This window comes from Echiichthys vipera (assembly GCF_963691815.1).
Source record: "Echiichthys vipera genome assembly, chromosome: 17".
Taxonomy (NCBI): domain Eukaryota; kingdom Metazoa; phylum Chordata; class Actinopteri; order Perciformes; family Trachinidae; genus Echiichthys; species Echiichthys vipera.
The window spans coordinates 14,372,524-14,391,235 of NC_139842.1; the positions used below are offsets into that span (position 1 = coordinate 14,372,524).

Below are 18,712 nucleotides of genomic sequence, written 5' to 3' on the forward strand. Positions count from 1 at the left end.
CTTAAATTACAAGTGCATAATTGCCTGCTCAAAGAGGTGCACTGTCACTGGGTCGTATTAGCCTCGCTATCTTGTGTATTCTGTTCTCCACATAAAATTAGTGAGGTGTCTCCTCCTTATCTACAGTAGGGCACTGCATGAAGTATATTATTTTCTCCTACACTGTGGTGTTCTGAGAAAGGATGACTATCAATGCATTTTCCCCTCTTAATGACACAGCTTTTCATCAGCTGTTTTTTAATATCACAAGGCGGAAGTGAAGGCCCATGAACACAATTCTCTGGTAGAAAGGATAACACTGATACTTTTGTAGTCTTTTACTATCTTTTAGTCAAATTGAAACACCAGGAAGCGATGGTATTGAAGTTTATATTGTGGTTGATTATCAAGTTTCCTTTTCATAATGTGTGATTATGACACAGACTGGCGGAAATTAGCCTCTCTAAGTGGCCCCATACTGGCAGCCTGTGTCTTTAAGGAGACATGCAAAGAGGGCGTGTTCAAGCACACTGCCGAGGCAGCAGGACGCATTGTAGTGAGTTATTGCGCTTCAGAACAGCAGCACCGCTTCTGAGGATGCGGTGACAGCATCAGTATCATTTCTATATACACACATACTGTATATTTATATATATAAAAAAAGGAACTGTCTGTGTAACAGAGTTTTTTTGGATTTTCCCGAGGGTTTGATCTGAAGCGCTTTACGTCTCCTTTCGCTTCATGAAGGCGCTCCTATTGTCAACCTGCTGGGGGCCTAAAAGTGAAGCAGCACCCGGCTTTATGAATGGGGATGCTCGGTAAGTGTATGCACTTCAATGTTTGTACTTACGCTTAAACTGCACCACATACGATGTACCGTTTGTATTTGTCTGTACAGCTCAAATATGTATTTAACAGAGCAGCTTTATTTTGCGGTTCAGTAGAGCGCACAGTGCGCGAGGCAGCTGACGCTTTTGTGGTCAGCTACTTATTGTTCTCGTGCCATTGACCCACCCTGAATCACGGCTTCATTGTAATGTGAGTGCATGACTAGACTGATAAATGCAAGAGTGCTGTCAAATTAGGAAGACGTATTTTCTAGTCTCTGAAGGATTTATTTTTGGTGTCACGAGAATTCAAAAATCAAAACTCAAAAGTCAGCAAAAATAGCCTATTAATGTCTTTATAAGGTTATTTGGGAATGCTTTGTATCTAGAATTGATGCATTGCTTCCTTATATTTACTTATCACCTTCCACCAAAGGAATACTCTCACAGGCCTCATGTGATAACAGAGGAGCTTCAAAATATTCAAAAGTAGGCCAACAATGTGTTTGATTTTTTGCAATTCTGAGTGCATGTAATAGAGGCAGGTTTTTCCTCAAAATGGATACATTTGGAAACATTATGTTAACTTAGTCAAGAGTGGGTGAAATTGGCACACATTGACTGGATTCTGGCTCTGGGTTTAAAAGATCTGATGACTTAAAAAAAATCACACATTACATACTTTCTGCCCCATCATGCAGTCGATGTGCATCCTGTTTGTCCAGTTGATTACCCACGTATCGCTGAGTCTGTTTACTTGGCAGTGCTATTCAGTTTGCTTGGCAAAATGGCATCGGATGACTTCATTGACTGGATGGGATAGTACAGTGATAGGCCGCATGTCTGTAGGCCATCACTACATCACCACCATACTGATAGGAACTCCTCAGCAATTGTCTGAGAAAGAGTGTTATCAGGGGTCTCTGTCTTGAGAGGCAAATTGGGTGGTTTCCTTTGTTTTCGAGTGACATTTGACCTGTTTCAACCAAAACAGAGGGCTTTGTGAAATCTTCCATGGATTTAGGCTGACGACACAGCAAACAAGCAAGGCTCGTCACCAAGCGGTTTGTGTCTCAAACTTATCCTGCTTACGTTTTTCCCCAGAAGTGCATCTGAAAGGCCTCTCCCAACATGCGACACATTTCTCAACCAGCCTGCACAGGTTCTGCTCCCACTACTTTCCTCTGTTCCTTAAATTACAAAGTGTCTAATTGCCTGCAGGAGACATGTGTTTAGTGCCTGAAGGTGAAAGTTATCCTTCCTACGTGTGTTGTTGGACACTGTGCCAACCACTCTGTTATTGGACCCAGCACAGTGTAGACAGCATTTGCTGGCTCATAGCCCAGCAAACACAGCCTGCTCAGAATTTAGTTCACAAAAGTGAGAAAGTTTATGAACCTCACCTTAATTTTTGGACGCCGCATCTCATAATTCTTCTGCAGTGGTGCTGAAGTGCATATTTAGTGTGTTATTTGTGGCCAGTGAATATATGGTCCTGTACCCATGTTTGAACATGTCGGCAGTTTGTGTGCTCATTTGTGGCAATGTGTGCGTCCTGTCCAGCCCCTTTCACATTCCAGGAAATACCAATATAAACTGTTATTTTTTTCCTGGAATGCCTCTAAGGATGGTGATAGTAAACTGCTGGATTAGAGGACGTTACATGTTTTTATTATTTAAGGATGTGTAGAAAAAGTAACTGGTTGCATTGCTGTCATTGTGTGCACTGTTACTACCACAGGCCGGAAAATGTTAAGTATAAATTCCAGCTCAGTGGAAAATCTGCTAATTGTTGAAAGAAATTCATTCTCCCCTTCACAATTTATGGTCTGCCAGTTTGACATAAAGCAACAGTTAATTACGCTGCCACCTACCTTTTTTTATAACCTTGTTCCAACATCAAATCCTAAGGGCGTCTCATATTTCAGTGTGTGAATGCTGTGTTTGTTCCTGTGTCTTTTGTTTGGGGGCATTGTTTTCTGGTCTGATGCAGCATGCTTTGCATTGTGACCCGGTAGACTGAGGTTGGTACTATGAGCCAGAGGAAATGTTTTGTTTTCTTCCATTCTGTTTCCCTGTTTAAATATTGGATGCATTGATATCGGCATAGCAGTAGACAATGACACTGCACAAATGTTATGTTGGCTGATTAGGACATTGGTATCTGTTGTAAAGTGAGTTTTTGTCTCTGTCTGAACCCTGGCTGCTTGGTAATATGATTTGTATGAATCCAATAATTGGATATAATATTTTGAGAAAGAACCAATGCACAGTTCACCTATTATCCACTCAAGAGTAAAATGGTTGCATTTCACAAGTTGAGTGGCTACTTGTATTTTCTAAAGAATAACACCTTTGACAAAAAAGAGATCTTCACGGTTTGATAGCTACTTCTTTTGCTTCCCTCCAGCATGAGCCTTGTCTTGCTTTTCTGCTGTTGTGACCCCCATAATTATGGCACTCTCGCACTTCTCTGGATCCCATAATTTCCCCGCATTCTTTCCATTCAGGAGCTTTCCACTCGAGTATTTCACCTCACACCTTATCTGCAGCGCTTTAAGAGACACCTGGCTGATCTGTGACAGCCTGTCCTTGGTGGCAATGTGGACACCTGGCAGGATCTGTCATCCGCTGTGACTCAGCTATCAGCTGCGGAGAAGATCCAGTTGTGTTTAGCTTTTAAAATGAATTAATGTCGCTGAACTTGAGGTCCTCCGTGTACTAATGCATGTTCCCGTTAGTTTAGTTGTTGAACACACAATATCAGCACTGGCCCACGGCCCTGTAAGTTATTACATTTGTGTTTTGATGGAGATATGAACTGTGTTTGTTTGGTTAACCCATCAGTAATACAGTATGACGGAGGACATGGAGGCCTTGTTTACATTGTGAGTGGCCAGGAAGGGCAGGCTGAGTAGATTTCTGGAGAGATGGGAGGGTTTACTCCCTTATTTTCTCCCTGCCCTTCCTGTGGGCGTACCCTGTGACACGCTAACACATTTCACTGTGAAACACTTAAATCATGTGTGGCTGTGCCTGTATAATCTGTGCTTTTGAGAAGCAGTGGGCTGCTTGTGTTGAGGTCACTGGTGTTGTCCACTTATCTCAGTGGTAATTTGTCAGATTCTTGCAGTTCTGTGTGAACATAAGTGCTCAGACGTCTTTTGTGGATACAGGGGCAGTTATTAATCATCCGGAGTTTTTGACCTTGCAGGTCCAGCTGGACAAGAATGAAAAGGCTTGGAAGGTTTTTAGCCATTTAGCATTACCAAAAACAAATTCAAAATAATATAAAGTGGTTATTTCTGGCATGCTCTTGTGTGTCGCCAACTTCAACCTCTTTTCTGCTCATTCTCTCTGTCTGCGCTCCCTCCACCCTCCACTTGTGTTTAGCTGCCATGCCCAGTACACAGATGACGATGATGTTGAGCCGTTCTGACTGTAATTTCAGTCGCATGTCTGTAACTTTTGTTCCGATCAAAGACGTTAGCACACAGAGCAGAAATAAACAACATTGTTTGTGTATAAAAATGCATTGTATAGCCATGAAAATGTCGAATATCAGTCTTGTTTAAGCCACACAACACTTTTTCATTCTGGAAGCCGAGTATGGCATTCTTGTCTGCCATCCGCTGTTTGTGCCTGGAATAAAAGCTGTCAGTTTCACCAAAGCGGAGGATGGAGAGAAAGAGATGGAGTGTCTTGTCTGGAGGCTGTGTCGGCTGTAAATGTAAAAGAGACGAGTCATCTCCTGTCGGGTATCAGAGGTCATCTGGTACATGTCGAGCTGACTCGCTGCAGGCCTATTCTCTGCCAGGAACCCTTTCATTGGCTATCAGAGCTCTTTGAAAAGCCTCTCTGTCCTGGTCATCATCTGTCCATCAATTTTTTGTCCTTCTCACTAGGTTTTCTGATCTACTTTTTTAACTAATAAGTCCAGTCCAAATAAAACTGATCAGTTGGATTGAACATTACATAGACTTTACCAGACTTTACAAAGTCTATGTAATGTCTGATTGAGCCCATATGTGAATGCAGAGAATTCACAGTGAGCGGCTGGACATGTTTCCACCGGGCGGCTCGCTGTATGCCGTAAGACAGCCAACAACAAGGATGAAGAAGAAGGGTCATGTACACAAAGGCGCCAACCAAAATGTCTAACTGGGGAGAGGACGAGATTCAGGAACTCTCGGTTGGTAAGGGTCCGCCGAAATCACCAAGGAACGTCAAGAGACTTGGGTACCTGCATTACAAACCGGCTATGTGTCTACTGTGTAATCCATGTCATGCCCTGCCCGTGCGCTACCCCTCGCCTAAACCAAACAGAGTATTTACAGTTAGTGAGAACAAGTCTGACAAGGTCAATCCCCCGCCGTGTGCTTCATGTAAGAAAGAGAAACAATGTCCGGGCATAATTTGTCAGACAGTGTCCCGAGTTCATATGAGAATACAGCTAAACAGCCTTTTATAGTTGGCCTATTGATAATGCAGCTACAGTTCCACACTGTTTATATGGATTAACAGTCTGTTTAGTTGTATAATCATGACCCAGTATATTGACTCTTATTGTTAAACTTAAACTTAAACTTAACTTACCTCAAATATTCCACTCTCTGATCTAATGATAGCTACAGATTTAGTATTCACTGATATCAATTCAAATTCCAAACCCTACAGGCACTTTTTATTAGCAAGGAAGGTCTAAAAAGCTGTTGTGCTTTGATCCTTACTGAGCAGAATGTCCTGCTGGGTGAGGTGTGACAATTAGCATAACAGACTGCCTCACACCAACCTGCCAGGTATGAGTGGGGACGGCAAAAACACTGATATGTGAGTTCTTTGCCGGCTGGCTTTTTATCTTCTTCCTTTTTCCTCAGAGGCATTATTCTTGGTTTGTTTGTGGAGGAATATAGTATTAGTATTGAGGTGTTTTATTCATTTCCTTTATGATTAAGGAAAGATCTCATTTTGATCTTTCTGATTTGATAACATTCTGTGTCTGTGACTAATAATTATGATCGCTTTCAATTTATGTGTCAGTTATTTCCTCAATTGATTGATGAGTTTTGTCTAAATAATGAAAAATGCCCATCACAGTTGCCCAGGGCCCAATGTCTTGTTTTGTCGTATTAACACTCCTGCATTTAGCATTTTTTTCTTGAAAAAACGACTGTAAGGATTAATTGAATATCAATCAGTGGCCGATGCAACGATTAGTTTACTAATTGATTAGTCAATCAACAGAAAAACAATCGGCAACTATTTCAATACTGGATTCATCGTAACTGTAATTTCTCATGGAAAATCCTGTTCTTCCCTCAGATACAGAGATGTCCTGCCTTTCTCAGTTTCATATCATATTAAACTGAATATATTTGGCATTTAAAGATATCACTTTGGACTTTGAAATTGAGATGAACATTTTTCACTATTGTCTGACATTTTACAGACCAAGCGATTAATCTAGAAAATAATCAGCCGATTAATTAATCATGAAAATAATCGTTAGTTGCAGCATTGGTGGATGATTTAATTTATTTCAGTCAACCATAACCGATTAATTGACTAACTGTTTCAGTTCTATCGATCAACATGCTATAAAATAGCTGGTCACAAGCACCGGCCAAGCTTGGTGTGAAATACCCGGCATTTCCCCGTCATTTTCAGCATTTCACAGTTACAGATTTGGATTTGCCTTGCTCTTTAGACCATAGAGCATTTACACTTTGATCAAAATGACCCCTTGGCTCTCTTGTTGTATAGGAAGCACATGGTGCACAGAGCCATGGAAAATGGGTGGCGTTGAGGCAAAAGGGCACTCGAGATAAACTGTAGCTCAACAACTTGATCAGAATCAAAACACCAGAAGCACGGTATGCCGCTAATAGAGTGCACTAAAATGGACAATTTGAGCAATCGGCCTTTTATATGTAATTTTTCATTAGAGCCGTGTGTTTTCTCTCATTACTGCCTTTATCTCAGAGGGCAGTATCCGCTTGATGTCTGTTGTTCACTGTCCGTATGATTGAGAGATAATGTGGTTTACATTGTTTGTCCTTGGGCTGCTCCTTTCATAAATGAGACATTCAGCCCCATTAACTGAATTGTAGGCTCATACCTGTCTTCTAGAGGCCATTTGTCTGCTTAATTGTGTGTGTGTGTCTGTCTGTCTGTCTGTCTGTCTGTCTGTGAGACCAAACAATACATCTTGCTTGTTTTGTACTTAAACATATGGTAACGAATGAGAGTTTTCATGAACAAATGGTATGATCATCAGAACAGACAGAGCAATTTGAAATGTCAGTAGGAGGGATTTCTTTTTCACACAGATTTGGGTGCATGTGGCTTCCAACCCCCCAATGTCATTTCACCCTCAGGTCATGCGTCCATCCAGGTCAGTGACTTCAAATGAGGCAGACAGAAAAAAACCCCACCACTGCAGCAGCCACACTCTCCCAGACAGTAGAATACACACTGAATGAATTAAGTACAAGGAAGAAGATCCCTCAATACTCAATTAGGGAAATGGTTCATTAGTCATGTTTGAGTGTGTGTCTGTGAGTGATCTCTTGTGTATTCGTGTAGACTGGCCTACTATGAGAGAATTGAAATGAAGTGAAAACGTCTTAAACACAAATTATCCAGGTTTAACCGGAGTCTTGTGTCGCACATATAAATTCAGTCTTCTGATGTTTTTTTTGTTGTTTTTTTTTTTTTTTAAATATGTGTGTTGTTTGTTAGCTGAGCTGTACAACCTTACAAACCTCCTGATCTCCGTTTTTTACTTCCCGTGATGTAGCATTTCTCTCTAGTGTTCCAAAATGACTGCAGCATTTCCTCTGAGATTCAAAATTCTTCCGAGGGATCAGTCTGATTAGTGCTCCCTCCCCACTTTTTTTTTTTAAACACTCTCAAAGAATCCATTTCTATTTACCCCTGACATTATTTCTGTTCTCTTCCCTCAGAAGATGTGGGTGTGTATTTTCTTCTCACAAAGTAGTGGCTATAACCGTACGATATTTAAACGGCTTCCCTAGACTCAGGCGGCTAGGTATTTATATTGATAATTTAGTTATGCGATCTATAAACAGAGCTAACATTACATTTCCCATGACATAAATACATTTGGGGGAAATGGGTTGGAATATCATTTACCCTAACAGATGTGAAAAGATGAGATTGAGAAAGTGAAGCAGTATTTGCAACGGTTTGGAAATGTTCCCAGTGTGCTCAAGTTTATCACAGTTTGTATGCATGCATGCACTGCTGCTTTTTACACAGCAGTTGGGAAATACCACATCCACACATCAAGACTGGTCAGTCATCTTAAGAATTAATAGTCACTCAGGAGGTCTTTCAAAGTGGTGTAAACGGTGTCAAATTTCACTGTCCAAATGAAAAGATGCAGATGTGCCTCATTTGCTCTTCCCCTCTGTTTCTGTCCCACATTCTGTGTCTCCAGTGAGTTCTCTGCTTCAGCCAGACCCTGAGTGTTGTGAAAGTCTGTTTATAAAGTCAATCCCCCCCGCTGTAACCCTGCCGTTCCCACGATATCTGCTGCCTTCTCAGGCCCTTCTCCACTTTTTCATTTACATGTACACCCACATGTGCATGCACACACGAAGCTATAAATATGTAGGAGGAATCTCAATCAGATTTTGAATTAACCGCTAAAGGCCTGTGCCGGATCTGGTTTAGATTCAGCTGATGAACAATGCCTTGTGCCTGGTGGTCTGTAACACATTTCTGCATCCATGTCCAGGCGATGGGCACTGTTGAGCTTTTCAGCTTGATCCTGGCCTGGAGGAGTGAGATACCCCCCCCCCACACGTTTCATCTGCTGGTTGTTTTTCCTTGCCTGTTTATGCCACCCAGAAGCTAACTAGATAGAAAAAAACTTTGTTTTTGGTCTGGGTGTGAATTATTTCCCCATCATTATTTCCCCCCCAAAAAACAAATCAGAACATGCAGCTTCAATAATAAACATGTCTCTGTGAGGAAAAAAAAGTGTTCTTGTTTGTGTGTTTTGGCAAGGAAAAACTTGGAGTTCATGGAAAGTTTTCACATCGTTTCTAAGCGTCAGTCAAAAATGCTGTAATCATACACATATATGATTCTCTCGAAATAGATACCTCCGTTTCAGCTCCGGAACATTTCTGTATATATAAGTCCCATTTTTACCAATAAAAATACACATAACATGCATGAAGTGAATGAGTGAAAACGTAACAGACACATCACATTAAAAGTGTGTATTGTATGAGCTTTTGGTTGACACAGAAGGAGGCCATGTGTTGCATGCTTGTATGAAACCTGAAGCCTTCCGCAGCCCCAGACAGGAAACGCTGTTGCTTGCTTGCAGGAGGGTGTTTCCATGGAAACCAAAGCAGGTGAGGGCATTAACAGGAAGAAGAGTAGAGGCTCAGCTGGCAAAGACAGGGGGCGGAGACAGAAGAACAAGGTCAACACACTAAAAAGCCTGCCACATTAAACAGCCAAAATCTCCCCACGGCACTACTACCAAAAACAAGTCTGACTTAAATATATCTTGAAGGCTTGCCTGTAAGAAATCATAAGTCAAGATTAAGTCGCTGACTTTTAATGATATTCCTGTGTTATTGTGGGAAAACAAAGAAAGAGGCACTATGTGCAAGACAGAGAGGTGCAGACGGCAAGGTAAGCGGTTTCTCCAGGCCTGCTTATTTGTAACCATAGAGACGTTCCACCCACAAATCAGAGGTGCATGTGTTTCTAATGTCTGTCTGTCTGAAGAAACAGCTTGCACCTCATTTCTTTGCAGACCACCACAACTGTGCTCTTTTTATGTGTATTTTATATGCTGGGATGTATCACTAATGAGACACCCAGCTTCTGTCCTTCAGTGCAGCACCTGCGGAAGCAGCCATGACTAGCTGTCAGCCTGTGGTGAGGTTTCCTCTGTCTGGGCTGCATGTTTCAATAATGCAGAAACACGTTTTCTATCAACTGTCAGTCACAAAACTCTAGGGACTTAACATTGCTGTTGAAAAAGAAGATGGCTAGAGAGTGAGACTTGTCTATCATTTCTCTTGTCTCTGATCACATTTTCATATACATTTGTCAAAACAGTGCTTTGACTGTTGAGTGGGGTATTATTGTTCTGGTTTAGTTGACTTTGTCTGTGACTAGAAGATTAGCTTTCGGTCATATACTGAATGCCGTGCAGTCAAAGTTGAGTTACGCGCCAAAAAGTCCTCGGCAGCCCTCAACTATCCTTCTCCGATTCATGTTGGTCTGTGGTTGGTGTTTTGCTCTCAATTATAATGCAGTGAAAGCAGAATCCTGTTTTTCTTTCCATTGCATTTCAGAGGTCATCTCACAGAGATTTTAGAAGAGTGCTGCTTATCATTATGGAGTTGCATAATTGGTAGCTTCAACTCTTGAAATTAGTGGAACATTTTAAATTCTTAGAAACGTTTTTTATTTACTTATAAGGGTTAAAATGCCAGATGTGAATAGTCTTCATAATGTTATGTGGATGCTGTGCAGTTAATTGCTGTCTTTCAGTAAATGTGTTTGGCATGGAGATTGACAAATTTCCTATTTTCTTCATTTAATTGAAGGATTAATTTATATATTAAAAATATATTTATGTTCTGTATAATTTATTCTATTTTCATTTTTCAGGTTCCAAGACTGACTGCAATTGAGGAGCGTCAATACCAAGGTCTCTAACAAGGTTCATATTTGGGGTTGAAAGATATTTCTGCAAAAACAAAGCCACCATGCCAATCCTAAAACAGCTAGTATCTGGCTCCTCCCAGACCAAGCGTCGCTCACGCTTGGACCTGACCAGGGAGATGATCAGCGCTCCACTGGGCGACTTTCGCCACACCATGCATGTAGGCCGCAGTGGCGATGCATTTGGAGACACCTCCTTTCTGAGCACACGCTCAGGGGAACCTCCCCCTGAGAACAATTTCTTCCCCCGCTCTCCCCGGCCCGGCCTCCTGTCTCGCACCTTCAGGAGCAGCAAACGCTCCCAGTCTGTGACCAGAGTGGACCAGCACAGCGACAACACCCTGGTGACCCCTGGTGGATCACCAACCTATGTGAAGAATGCCATGTCTCTGCCCTTCCTCAACGATGAGGACAGAGGGGACAGTATGGTGGCAAAGAGTTTGTCTTCAAGTCCTTTAAAGCACCACGGGGAGATGGCTGGGAGAGGCGCAGCTACAGCTGCTCACTTCCTGGAGTTGGAAGAGCAGAGCTTTGGGGAGCTGACTGAGCTTCCAGAGAGCTCGCACCACTATGGAGGTGGCATGAAGCACGCTGAGTCAGTTATGTCTTTCCATGTCGACCTGGGACCCTCCATGCTGGGTGACATCCTGGGGGTGATGGAGAAAGAGGATGACGATCTTGGCTACGAGGAGGGCAAGAGCAGTGAGGGCCGGGCCTCACCACCTCTCAGCACCCATGGTGAGGAAGAGGATAGTGTGGAGAGAGAAAAAGATGAGGCATCAGAGGAGGAGCTGGAGGAAGAAGAAGCCACAGAACTGCAGCAGCAGGCCTCTATGCATCCAGCTGGCTCTGTAGATCTGGGGCCTGAGAGTGGAGGGACCTATACCCCGGAGTATACTCCCGAGACCCGGCCAAAACACTTGCAGCATCTAGACAGCTGCTCCATGTCCAGCTCTGGCTCTGCTGCCCTGGATGAGAAACCAAATGGCCAGACCTACTCAGGAGATACAGACAGCGCCACCTTCAGTGCCCCGCCTGAGGAGGAGAGCAACTTCTCCTCTTTCTTAGAGGATGAAGATGATGAGATTCGTGTATGAGACTTCGAAGTCTTCTAAAAAAAAAAAAAAAAAAATAGGACAGAGCTCTGGAAGGGGTTGATGTGAAACTAGCAAGTCCTTTGACAGTGTGGATTTGCACTGTAACAGAAAAAAGATGCTGTTGTCGGGTACTGTGGGAATGGGACTATGAAGAACATAGAGGGCTCTCACTTTGTAGGTCTGCAAGGAGATAGTGACTGCTCCTTTTGGATGAGCCCGAACTCCATCTGACAGAAAGCCTTACCCTCTGCTGTCTGCCAATCCGTCACTCACTTTGAACACTGAGTGAACTAACATGGAAGAGCGCTCTTTGAATATGGAACATTCCAGAAGTAAGCACGGAGGACGCGTTAGAAAGAAACTTTTAGGACAAACACTTTCCATAACTAAAGCTCAGTTCACGCTTTTGCTCTCTCTTTTCTCTCACTTGACGCATCACATGTGCTTTGCAAATTTGGTTTGCCTCTCTTCATGTGCTTTCTCTCACTGGCTGTGGGACATCATGAGGCCTGAGCTGAACAGAATGTCTCTGTCAGCACAGGATCACTGGTGGGTATTTTGTCACAATAAAGGGGGCTGTGTTTGTCACTGGAGTGTGAACCCCTGCCATGAGCCCTTTTCATCTGAAAATATTATTGTAAAGTGCCATAGATCTGTCAGAGCTTTCTCCCTAATGTAACTCAGGGTCCTTGCGACGCTGCTCTAAGGCGGCTGCCATTTCCTGCTGTAAAGCTGGACCACAAAGCCCAAAACCAAAATTCTCTTCTGTTTTTAATTCACTGTGGGCGCCACATAGGCTTAGCCTCAGTGTAAATTAGAGAAAAGCAGGGTGGTTAAGCTAATGGAGATATATTGGCCCGCATTAACTATAAAGCATGGTGTTACTACAGGAAGCCAGAGGCGAGAAGAGTAGTGTGCAGCACACTGGAGAGGGATTGTGCACTGTTTGTTTGTTTTGTTTTTTCTTCTAAAGAACAGATTATAATTTCCCCCCTAAAGCCATAATGCTGATTATTTTACAAAATTTCAATAACTGACATGACTTCGCTATCTTCCTGTCATTTCAAGTTAAGACTGAAAAGAGTCTGATAACCACTTCCTTCCGTGTTTTTTTTTTGTGCATCCGAGCATCTGTAGTGTTGCAACTGAACTGTGTAAAAGATCCTCATTAGTCCAGAGGCTGCCTTTTTATGTGCAAAACGGTTTCCACTACTACTCATGAGGGCTTCAGGATATGTATTGTTGAAGGTTGGTGTACCAGCAGGCACAATTAACCCAGACACTACTATTTGGTGTTTGGTAACTGTTGTTTTTTATCTTTAAAAATATCTTCGCTATATTATGTCTGTTTATAGAGTGGATGAAAAGAAAGACACAGCCAGCAATAGATGCAAGAGCATAAAAAAATAAAATTAAATAAAAGCTATTTTTATGCAAGTTGCATAGTCATTGCAGCTTGACTGTATCTCTTGCATCATTAAAAGCCGTGGCCAGAAGTATCAAGACTCAGTTGTGCTGATTGACTTAACTGCCTTAACTGAAACTGACAGATGTGCCAAATCATAATTTTCCTGCCTAAAATAATTTTACTTATAGCTCACTTTTGGTAGAGCCTGTCCAATCTGCCATCTCCATCTCTGTATGGGTAATCACTGTTAATCATTTAAGTCTCAGCTCATAGGTTAAAAAAACAAACCCAAAACAACTAAGTGTTCTAACATATCAAATCATGCAGGAGAGAAGGATGAATTTGCATAACTGGATATTTATATTTCCTATCACTCAAACACTACATAATATATATTCAGGTAATTTCAAAAACAATTTTGTGTGAATTGGAAGTTGTCTGTGTTGCCCTTTCTGTGTAATGTTGTTTATTATGCCTTACTTCTTTACTGTTTCCTTTCTCTGTATTATCCAAAATAACCTATATTTTTCAATAAAAGGAATCCTGAACATCTTTCCTGTTGAATATTCTATTGCCACTTTATCTCCCTGCATCAGAAGATAATGCAGTGTTAGTGCTACTCAATCAGCAACATTAACAAAGGAATTCCTTGACTGCCTTCTCTGTTTCCTGTCACTATTCTTTGACACTCCCAGAAGGGGAAGGAAGGAAGCAATTGAGGCCTAGTTGGATGTGTCTCTTAAGTATTGGCTATACAAGCTGAGCATGTTGGGATAACTAATGACTAAATGTGTGTGTTTGTGAGAGAGAGAGAGAATAGTCTAAATGTCAGGCTTAGTTTAAACGTCCTATATTGTTGGGGGGGGGGGGGGGGGAGTGAGATTTACATGGCTTCTTTGATGATAAAGCAGGCTGAGGTACTATATAAATACTGTGGATATATATTAAAATGCTCAATCAACAGAAATGCACACAGCCTGTGTTCAGTGCTTTTAAACAAGCCGGCAGGACTTCCGTATGGTTGTGATGTCCCACATAATTTCAGGGATCATAAAGGCTCTTCTGTAGTGGAATTAACATATTCATATGCATACTTATCGTGTTGGCCCAACGGTAAATTAAAACATAAAATACATAGCTTAAAATTCGGAAAAATTCATTTGTTGATCGAAATAAGAAAAATACTTAAATTGACATTATGTAAAACATGCCATATTTATTTATGACGATTGCTAAACAAGTAAGATATGTTCTACTTAAAACGTGTCACTTCACACTACACACGTAATCCTCGCTCCATCGCACATTTAATCAGATTTAATCAAGGAGGAGGCGGTCTATTTATCGGTTTATTATATCGTCACATTATCCGATATTCAATAGTTAATTTCAAAGTCAATATTGCCCGATAGAAAGAGATGCAACAGAGAAAAAAATTATACTCACAATCACATGCTGGCTGCTTTGCTGTTAAGTGTATTTTATGGTTTCTCTCATTCAGTTGCAATAATGCTATTGTGTTTATATCAGCCGTATGGTCATGGTAGGCATACACGCCGCTATCGCCACCAAATGCTCACCAAGAAGAGCAGACAGGGCTTTTTTGGGAGGGGTTTCAGACAGAGGGTGAATGCAGGTATATTCAGACAGTATGAGAAAAATACAACATGAATATTAAATGTTGTAAACCAGTTCTTTAGAAACCCTCAACGCAAGTATGTGAACCTTAAAATGACCTAAATGTGGGACCTCTTCTTCCAGATACTCTTATAGGTGCAGACATGAGAGGGGATGAAAGATGGATGGACGAAGGAAAAACGTATCATTATGGAGAGCTCTATTCATAAACAGTGATGACAGGTCATTTTTCTTGCACTACTGATTGGAGGACGGATGAGTCTGGCAGTCACATAAGACCAGGATCCCACTCATTATCACAGGCTCTCAACTGTTCTGTCACTTTTGATTTTACACACCACGCTTTGACTTTTCACACATTGGGGAACTGCCTTCGGCTTGGTAAAAGTTCAGCGCACCTTGATGTGTTAACACGTGCTGCAGACAGTTAAGTCTCACCTCACCCTTGCCTGCATCAACCCTCCACATCAAAGCTGCATGCTGAAAACAATGCTCCATTCTTCTTTGGTGTCTTTCTTTCAATTCAATCTTTCGTCTCCATGTCGGGGATCTTAAATCTCCTTCCACTTTCAGTTTTTACAGTCACATTATACCACCATCCAATCTGTCTGAGGGCTAGAAAAAGTCATTATTCTTACACTCGTGGTAAAAACAGGCCATTTATATTGATTGTTGTGGTCAATACAAACCAGTGGGGCTATTGATCCTACTTTTCTCTGTCTGTATAAAGTCATTATTCTTTATAGAGGTTCTTAGTTTTTTTTTTTTTTTTTTTTTGCTTGTTCCTTTGAGAGGAAAAACGAAATCTTCACTAGTCACCACTTTTGCACTGGTTTCGAAGAGTCTTGTCTTTTTGTTGTTGTTGTTGTTTTTTTTGTTTTTTTAGGCACCCCTTTAACTGAATTATTTATCTTGTGCTGAAGTTCCAGTGCCAAGCAGCAAGTCACTCTGTCTAAATGTTGTCATCTACTGCCATCTAGTGGTTGTGTGAGGCTCACATCTGGTGATGGGTGTGTCAGTGAAATGGCTGGTTTGATTTTGGGGTTCTAATGAATCTTTTGAATATATTTTTATCATCTTGCACCCCCAAAACAACATATTGAGTTTTATTTTATACATTTTTTCAGTGCTACGCCCAAGTTTTACAGTAGATACAGAAAATCACTTGCGAAAAAAACTCATCACCACCCAGACTGTCAAACGAGTTCATTGGTATGATTTGTAGTAAGATGCAGGATGTGAACACAACTGTGGAAATTGCCTCTTTACATTTTGAACTTGATACCGGAGACTGCAGATTTGTTCAGGAGGCTCAGCTCACGTCCTTCCCTCACAGAAACTCATTGTAATTTGAGTCTGCCTTGCAGCTGTTTCTCCCTCTCAAACAACCTTGGATGCAGTTTCTCATCTGCTTCAGAGGCTGTCAAATGTCATTTCCCTTTGGTTTCCAGCTCACTTTGAAAATCTTATTTTCTTACTTGGGCCACCAATGGGAGGCGCTCATTGCCTTTAGGTTTATTATGTCAGAAGCCCCTGCCTAGACCCACAACCTTTTTCCGCCAAATTCCATCAGCAGACTTGCAGCTCTCTGAAATCTGGAAAGTATTAAACAACCTGCTGGTGGAGGGGAGGGGGTGGGGAGGTAAGGGGAAGGTGGGGGGCGGATGAAGAAGGGAGAGAGGGGAAGTAAAAAGTGGGGGATGGGGGAGAAAAGGAACAGAATACAAAATTGTTCATATACCGCCCTTTGCCTGTCTCTGCTCTCTTTCCCCTCCCACACACACACACACACACACACACACACACACACACACACACACACACACACACACACACACATTGGTGAGCTCCCCCTCAAATAAATCCAGACCACTCCCCAAGCAGCTCCAGCATTTTTCTTTTATGTTCGCAGCAGTATTTTGACTTTCTCTTTTTTTTAATGGACCATAAACAAACAGCCATTTCTGCTGTGTAGTTCTGCACTGAGAAGGAGAAGGGGGAGTGTGTGGGTGTGGTGTATGGTGTGTGTATTAAAGAGTGTGTGGAGTTTTTTGGTGGCACAGAACTAGAAAAACGACTGCCACGGATGGTCCAAAGCCCCAACTGTGTCTGTGGTTGGACGCAAAAATGAAAAACTGGATGGCGTCCAGACATCCTTTCCCATGCTTTTATACACACATATGTCTGACCAAATGTATGCACAGAATCTGGGAGGGCATAATTCACCCTAGTGAGAAGGTCCGCCCATAAGAAGATGCATAGAATCTGAATCGTACCAAGTTTGTTTCAAGCAAGAAATGTTCCAGGGAGTAAGATCTGTCTTCACTGTTGCGTGTCAGTGCATACGTTGATGTATTTATTTTAAATGTTCTTTTCTTTCATTCTGCAAAGATAAAGTTTGACTCCATTTCAAATGTTATAAGCATCGATGACCATCATGCATATTTGTTAGTCATTCAGTAAAGACAATTCTCCTTGGCTGTCTTTCTATTGATTAAATCTCAACACTTATTGCCAGAGTCATTTATCTTCGCCTTTTTAAATGCTCTTCATCGACCTTTCCTTCAGTCTGCCAAGTAACCAAACACATTCTAAAACAGTCAAAATAACAAATGTTATTGTTGGATTTTTCCCCTATATGTGTCCTCAAAGATAGGCTGAGGTATTTCTCTAGGAGTGCAAGACACAGCACTACGGATATCGGTGTTAACAGGAGCAGCGAACATAAACATTCCAGTACCCAGAGTTGACCTCCTGACCTCTAAACCCTGGAACTGCAGGAGACCACACACACGTGGTGGGAGGAGGAGTGGGGAGTACGCGGAACGTCTCCGGTGTCCTTGCCTTAAAGAGCTTCAGATGCCTGTGCTGAAGATTGTGAAAAATTAGCCCATCCTCTTAACATAAGTGCGGTCTTCCCCACGCAGGAATTGCTGCAGGTATGTCAGAATGTGCATATATGGCTTTCTCACATGGAAAAGTCATTCTATGGGAAAAATACAGCTCCTAGTTCTTGTTCTCCCCTCAGTTGTTGAGCAATGCACAGCATGAATCTGGAGATTGTGTCATAGCCTTTTTGGGCTAGACTTCAGCGCTTAAATGTGTTTTTCCGTCTAGCACAACCACAATTGCAAAATCAGCCTTCAGCTCAGCAGACTGAAACCATGCATTCAAACAACGTTTTATTGTTTTTGTTTTGATATTAATGAACAAACAAAAATGTTCTTGGCGATCATTAAATCAACTTCTACCACAATTCTGCATCGAACATTTTGCACTAAAATCCGAACACGGAGGACTCATTTTTGCCATAAGCACAAAGACCATGATTCATGCCTTCATTTTCCATTCTTTCCTTGTGTCCGTGCGGTGCTGTGCTAACCCTGTCTCACTCATCTGAAGAGAAAAGCGGTTCCTGCAGCCATGTGTGTCCCCAGGAGATGGCCTGGCCTGCACTCAGCCATGACCACATAGAATAGGGCTGGGGGCCTCTGCTGCTCTCTACCCCTCAAGTCTGCCAGAGGCTGCCTCTCTTCCGAGGCCTGTCCACGGCTGGCTGACATTGAAGGAAGGAGAGCACTTTATACCCCCACACATAATACACTCCTCCCTAAACTCACACCTTTAGGCTGCTGTGAAATATAAACTTTCACACACAAACATTTAAAGCAATTATTGTCAAAATAAAGTTAATTTTAAGTTAACGCAGTGCAAACCTGATCTTATGTAGATATTACCCGTCAGAATCAGATGGACTGGACATTAAACATACTTTAGCCTGCCACCTCCCTAAGTCTGTGTTATCTCCAACTGAGCCCATGTGTGAGCATTCAAAGCAAGCGGGTGGTCGTGTTGGTAATGTTCTATCATGCGGCTCATGCGAAACCACCATCTGAGGGTGAAGAAGAAGGGGGATTTACATTAAGATGGTCACAAAAATGTCTAAGCAGAGAGACGTCAAGATCTGGTAACGCCTGTCGGTATGGACTCATTTCGTTAGAGAAACTCAAGGAATGGAAAGAGACTCAGTTGTTTATGACCAA

The 18,712-nt window shown here is 42.0% G+C and overlaps 1 protein-coding gene across 1 annotated transcript; it reads left to right on the forward strand.

The window, feature by feature from the left end:
• Positions 1 to 663: 663 nt before the first annotated feature.
• Positions 664 to 12,133, forward strand: cdc42ep4a (CDC42 effector protein (Rho GTPase binding) 4a). Its single transcript, XM_083931668.1, has 2 exons — positions 664 to 797; positions 10,473 to 12,133. Exon 2 carries the CDS (start codon positions 10,571 to 10,573, stop codon positions 11,621 to 11,623), a length of 1,053 nt encoding a protein of 350 aa, XP_083787794.1. The 5' UTR covers positions 664 to 797; positions 10,473 to 10,570; the 3' UTR covers positions 11,624 to 12,133.
• Positions 12,134 to 18,712: the final 6,579 nt, after the last annotated feature.

Bases quoted from the DNA above. Each gene is read 5' to 3' on its own strand.
- cdc42ep4a (XM_083931668.1), top strand. From the start codon at position 10,571: ATGCCAATCCTAAAACAGCTAGTATCTGGCTCCTCCCAGACCAAGCGT.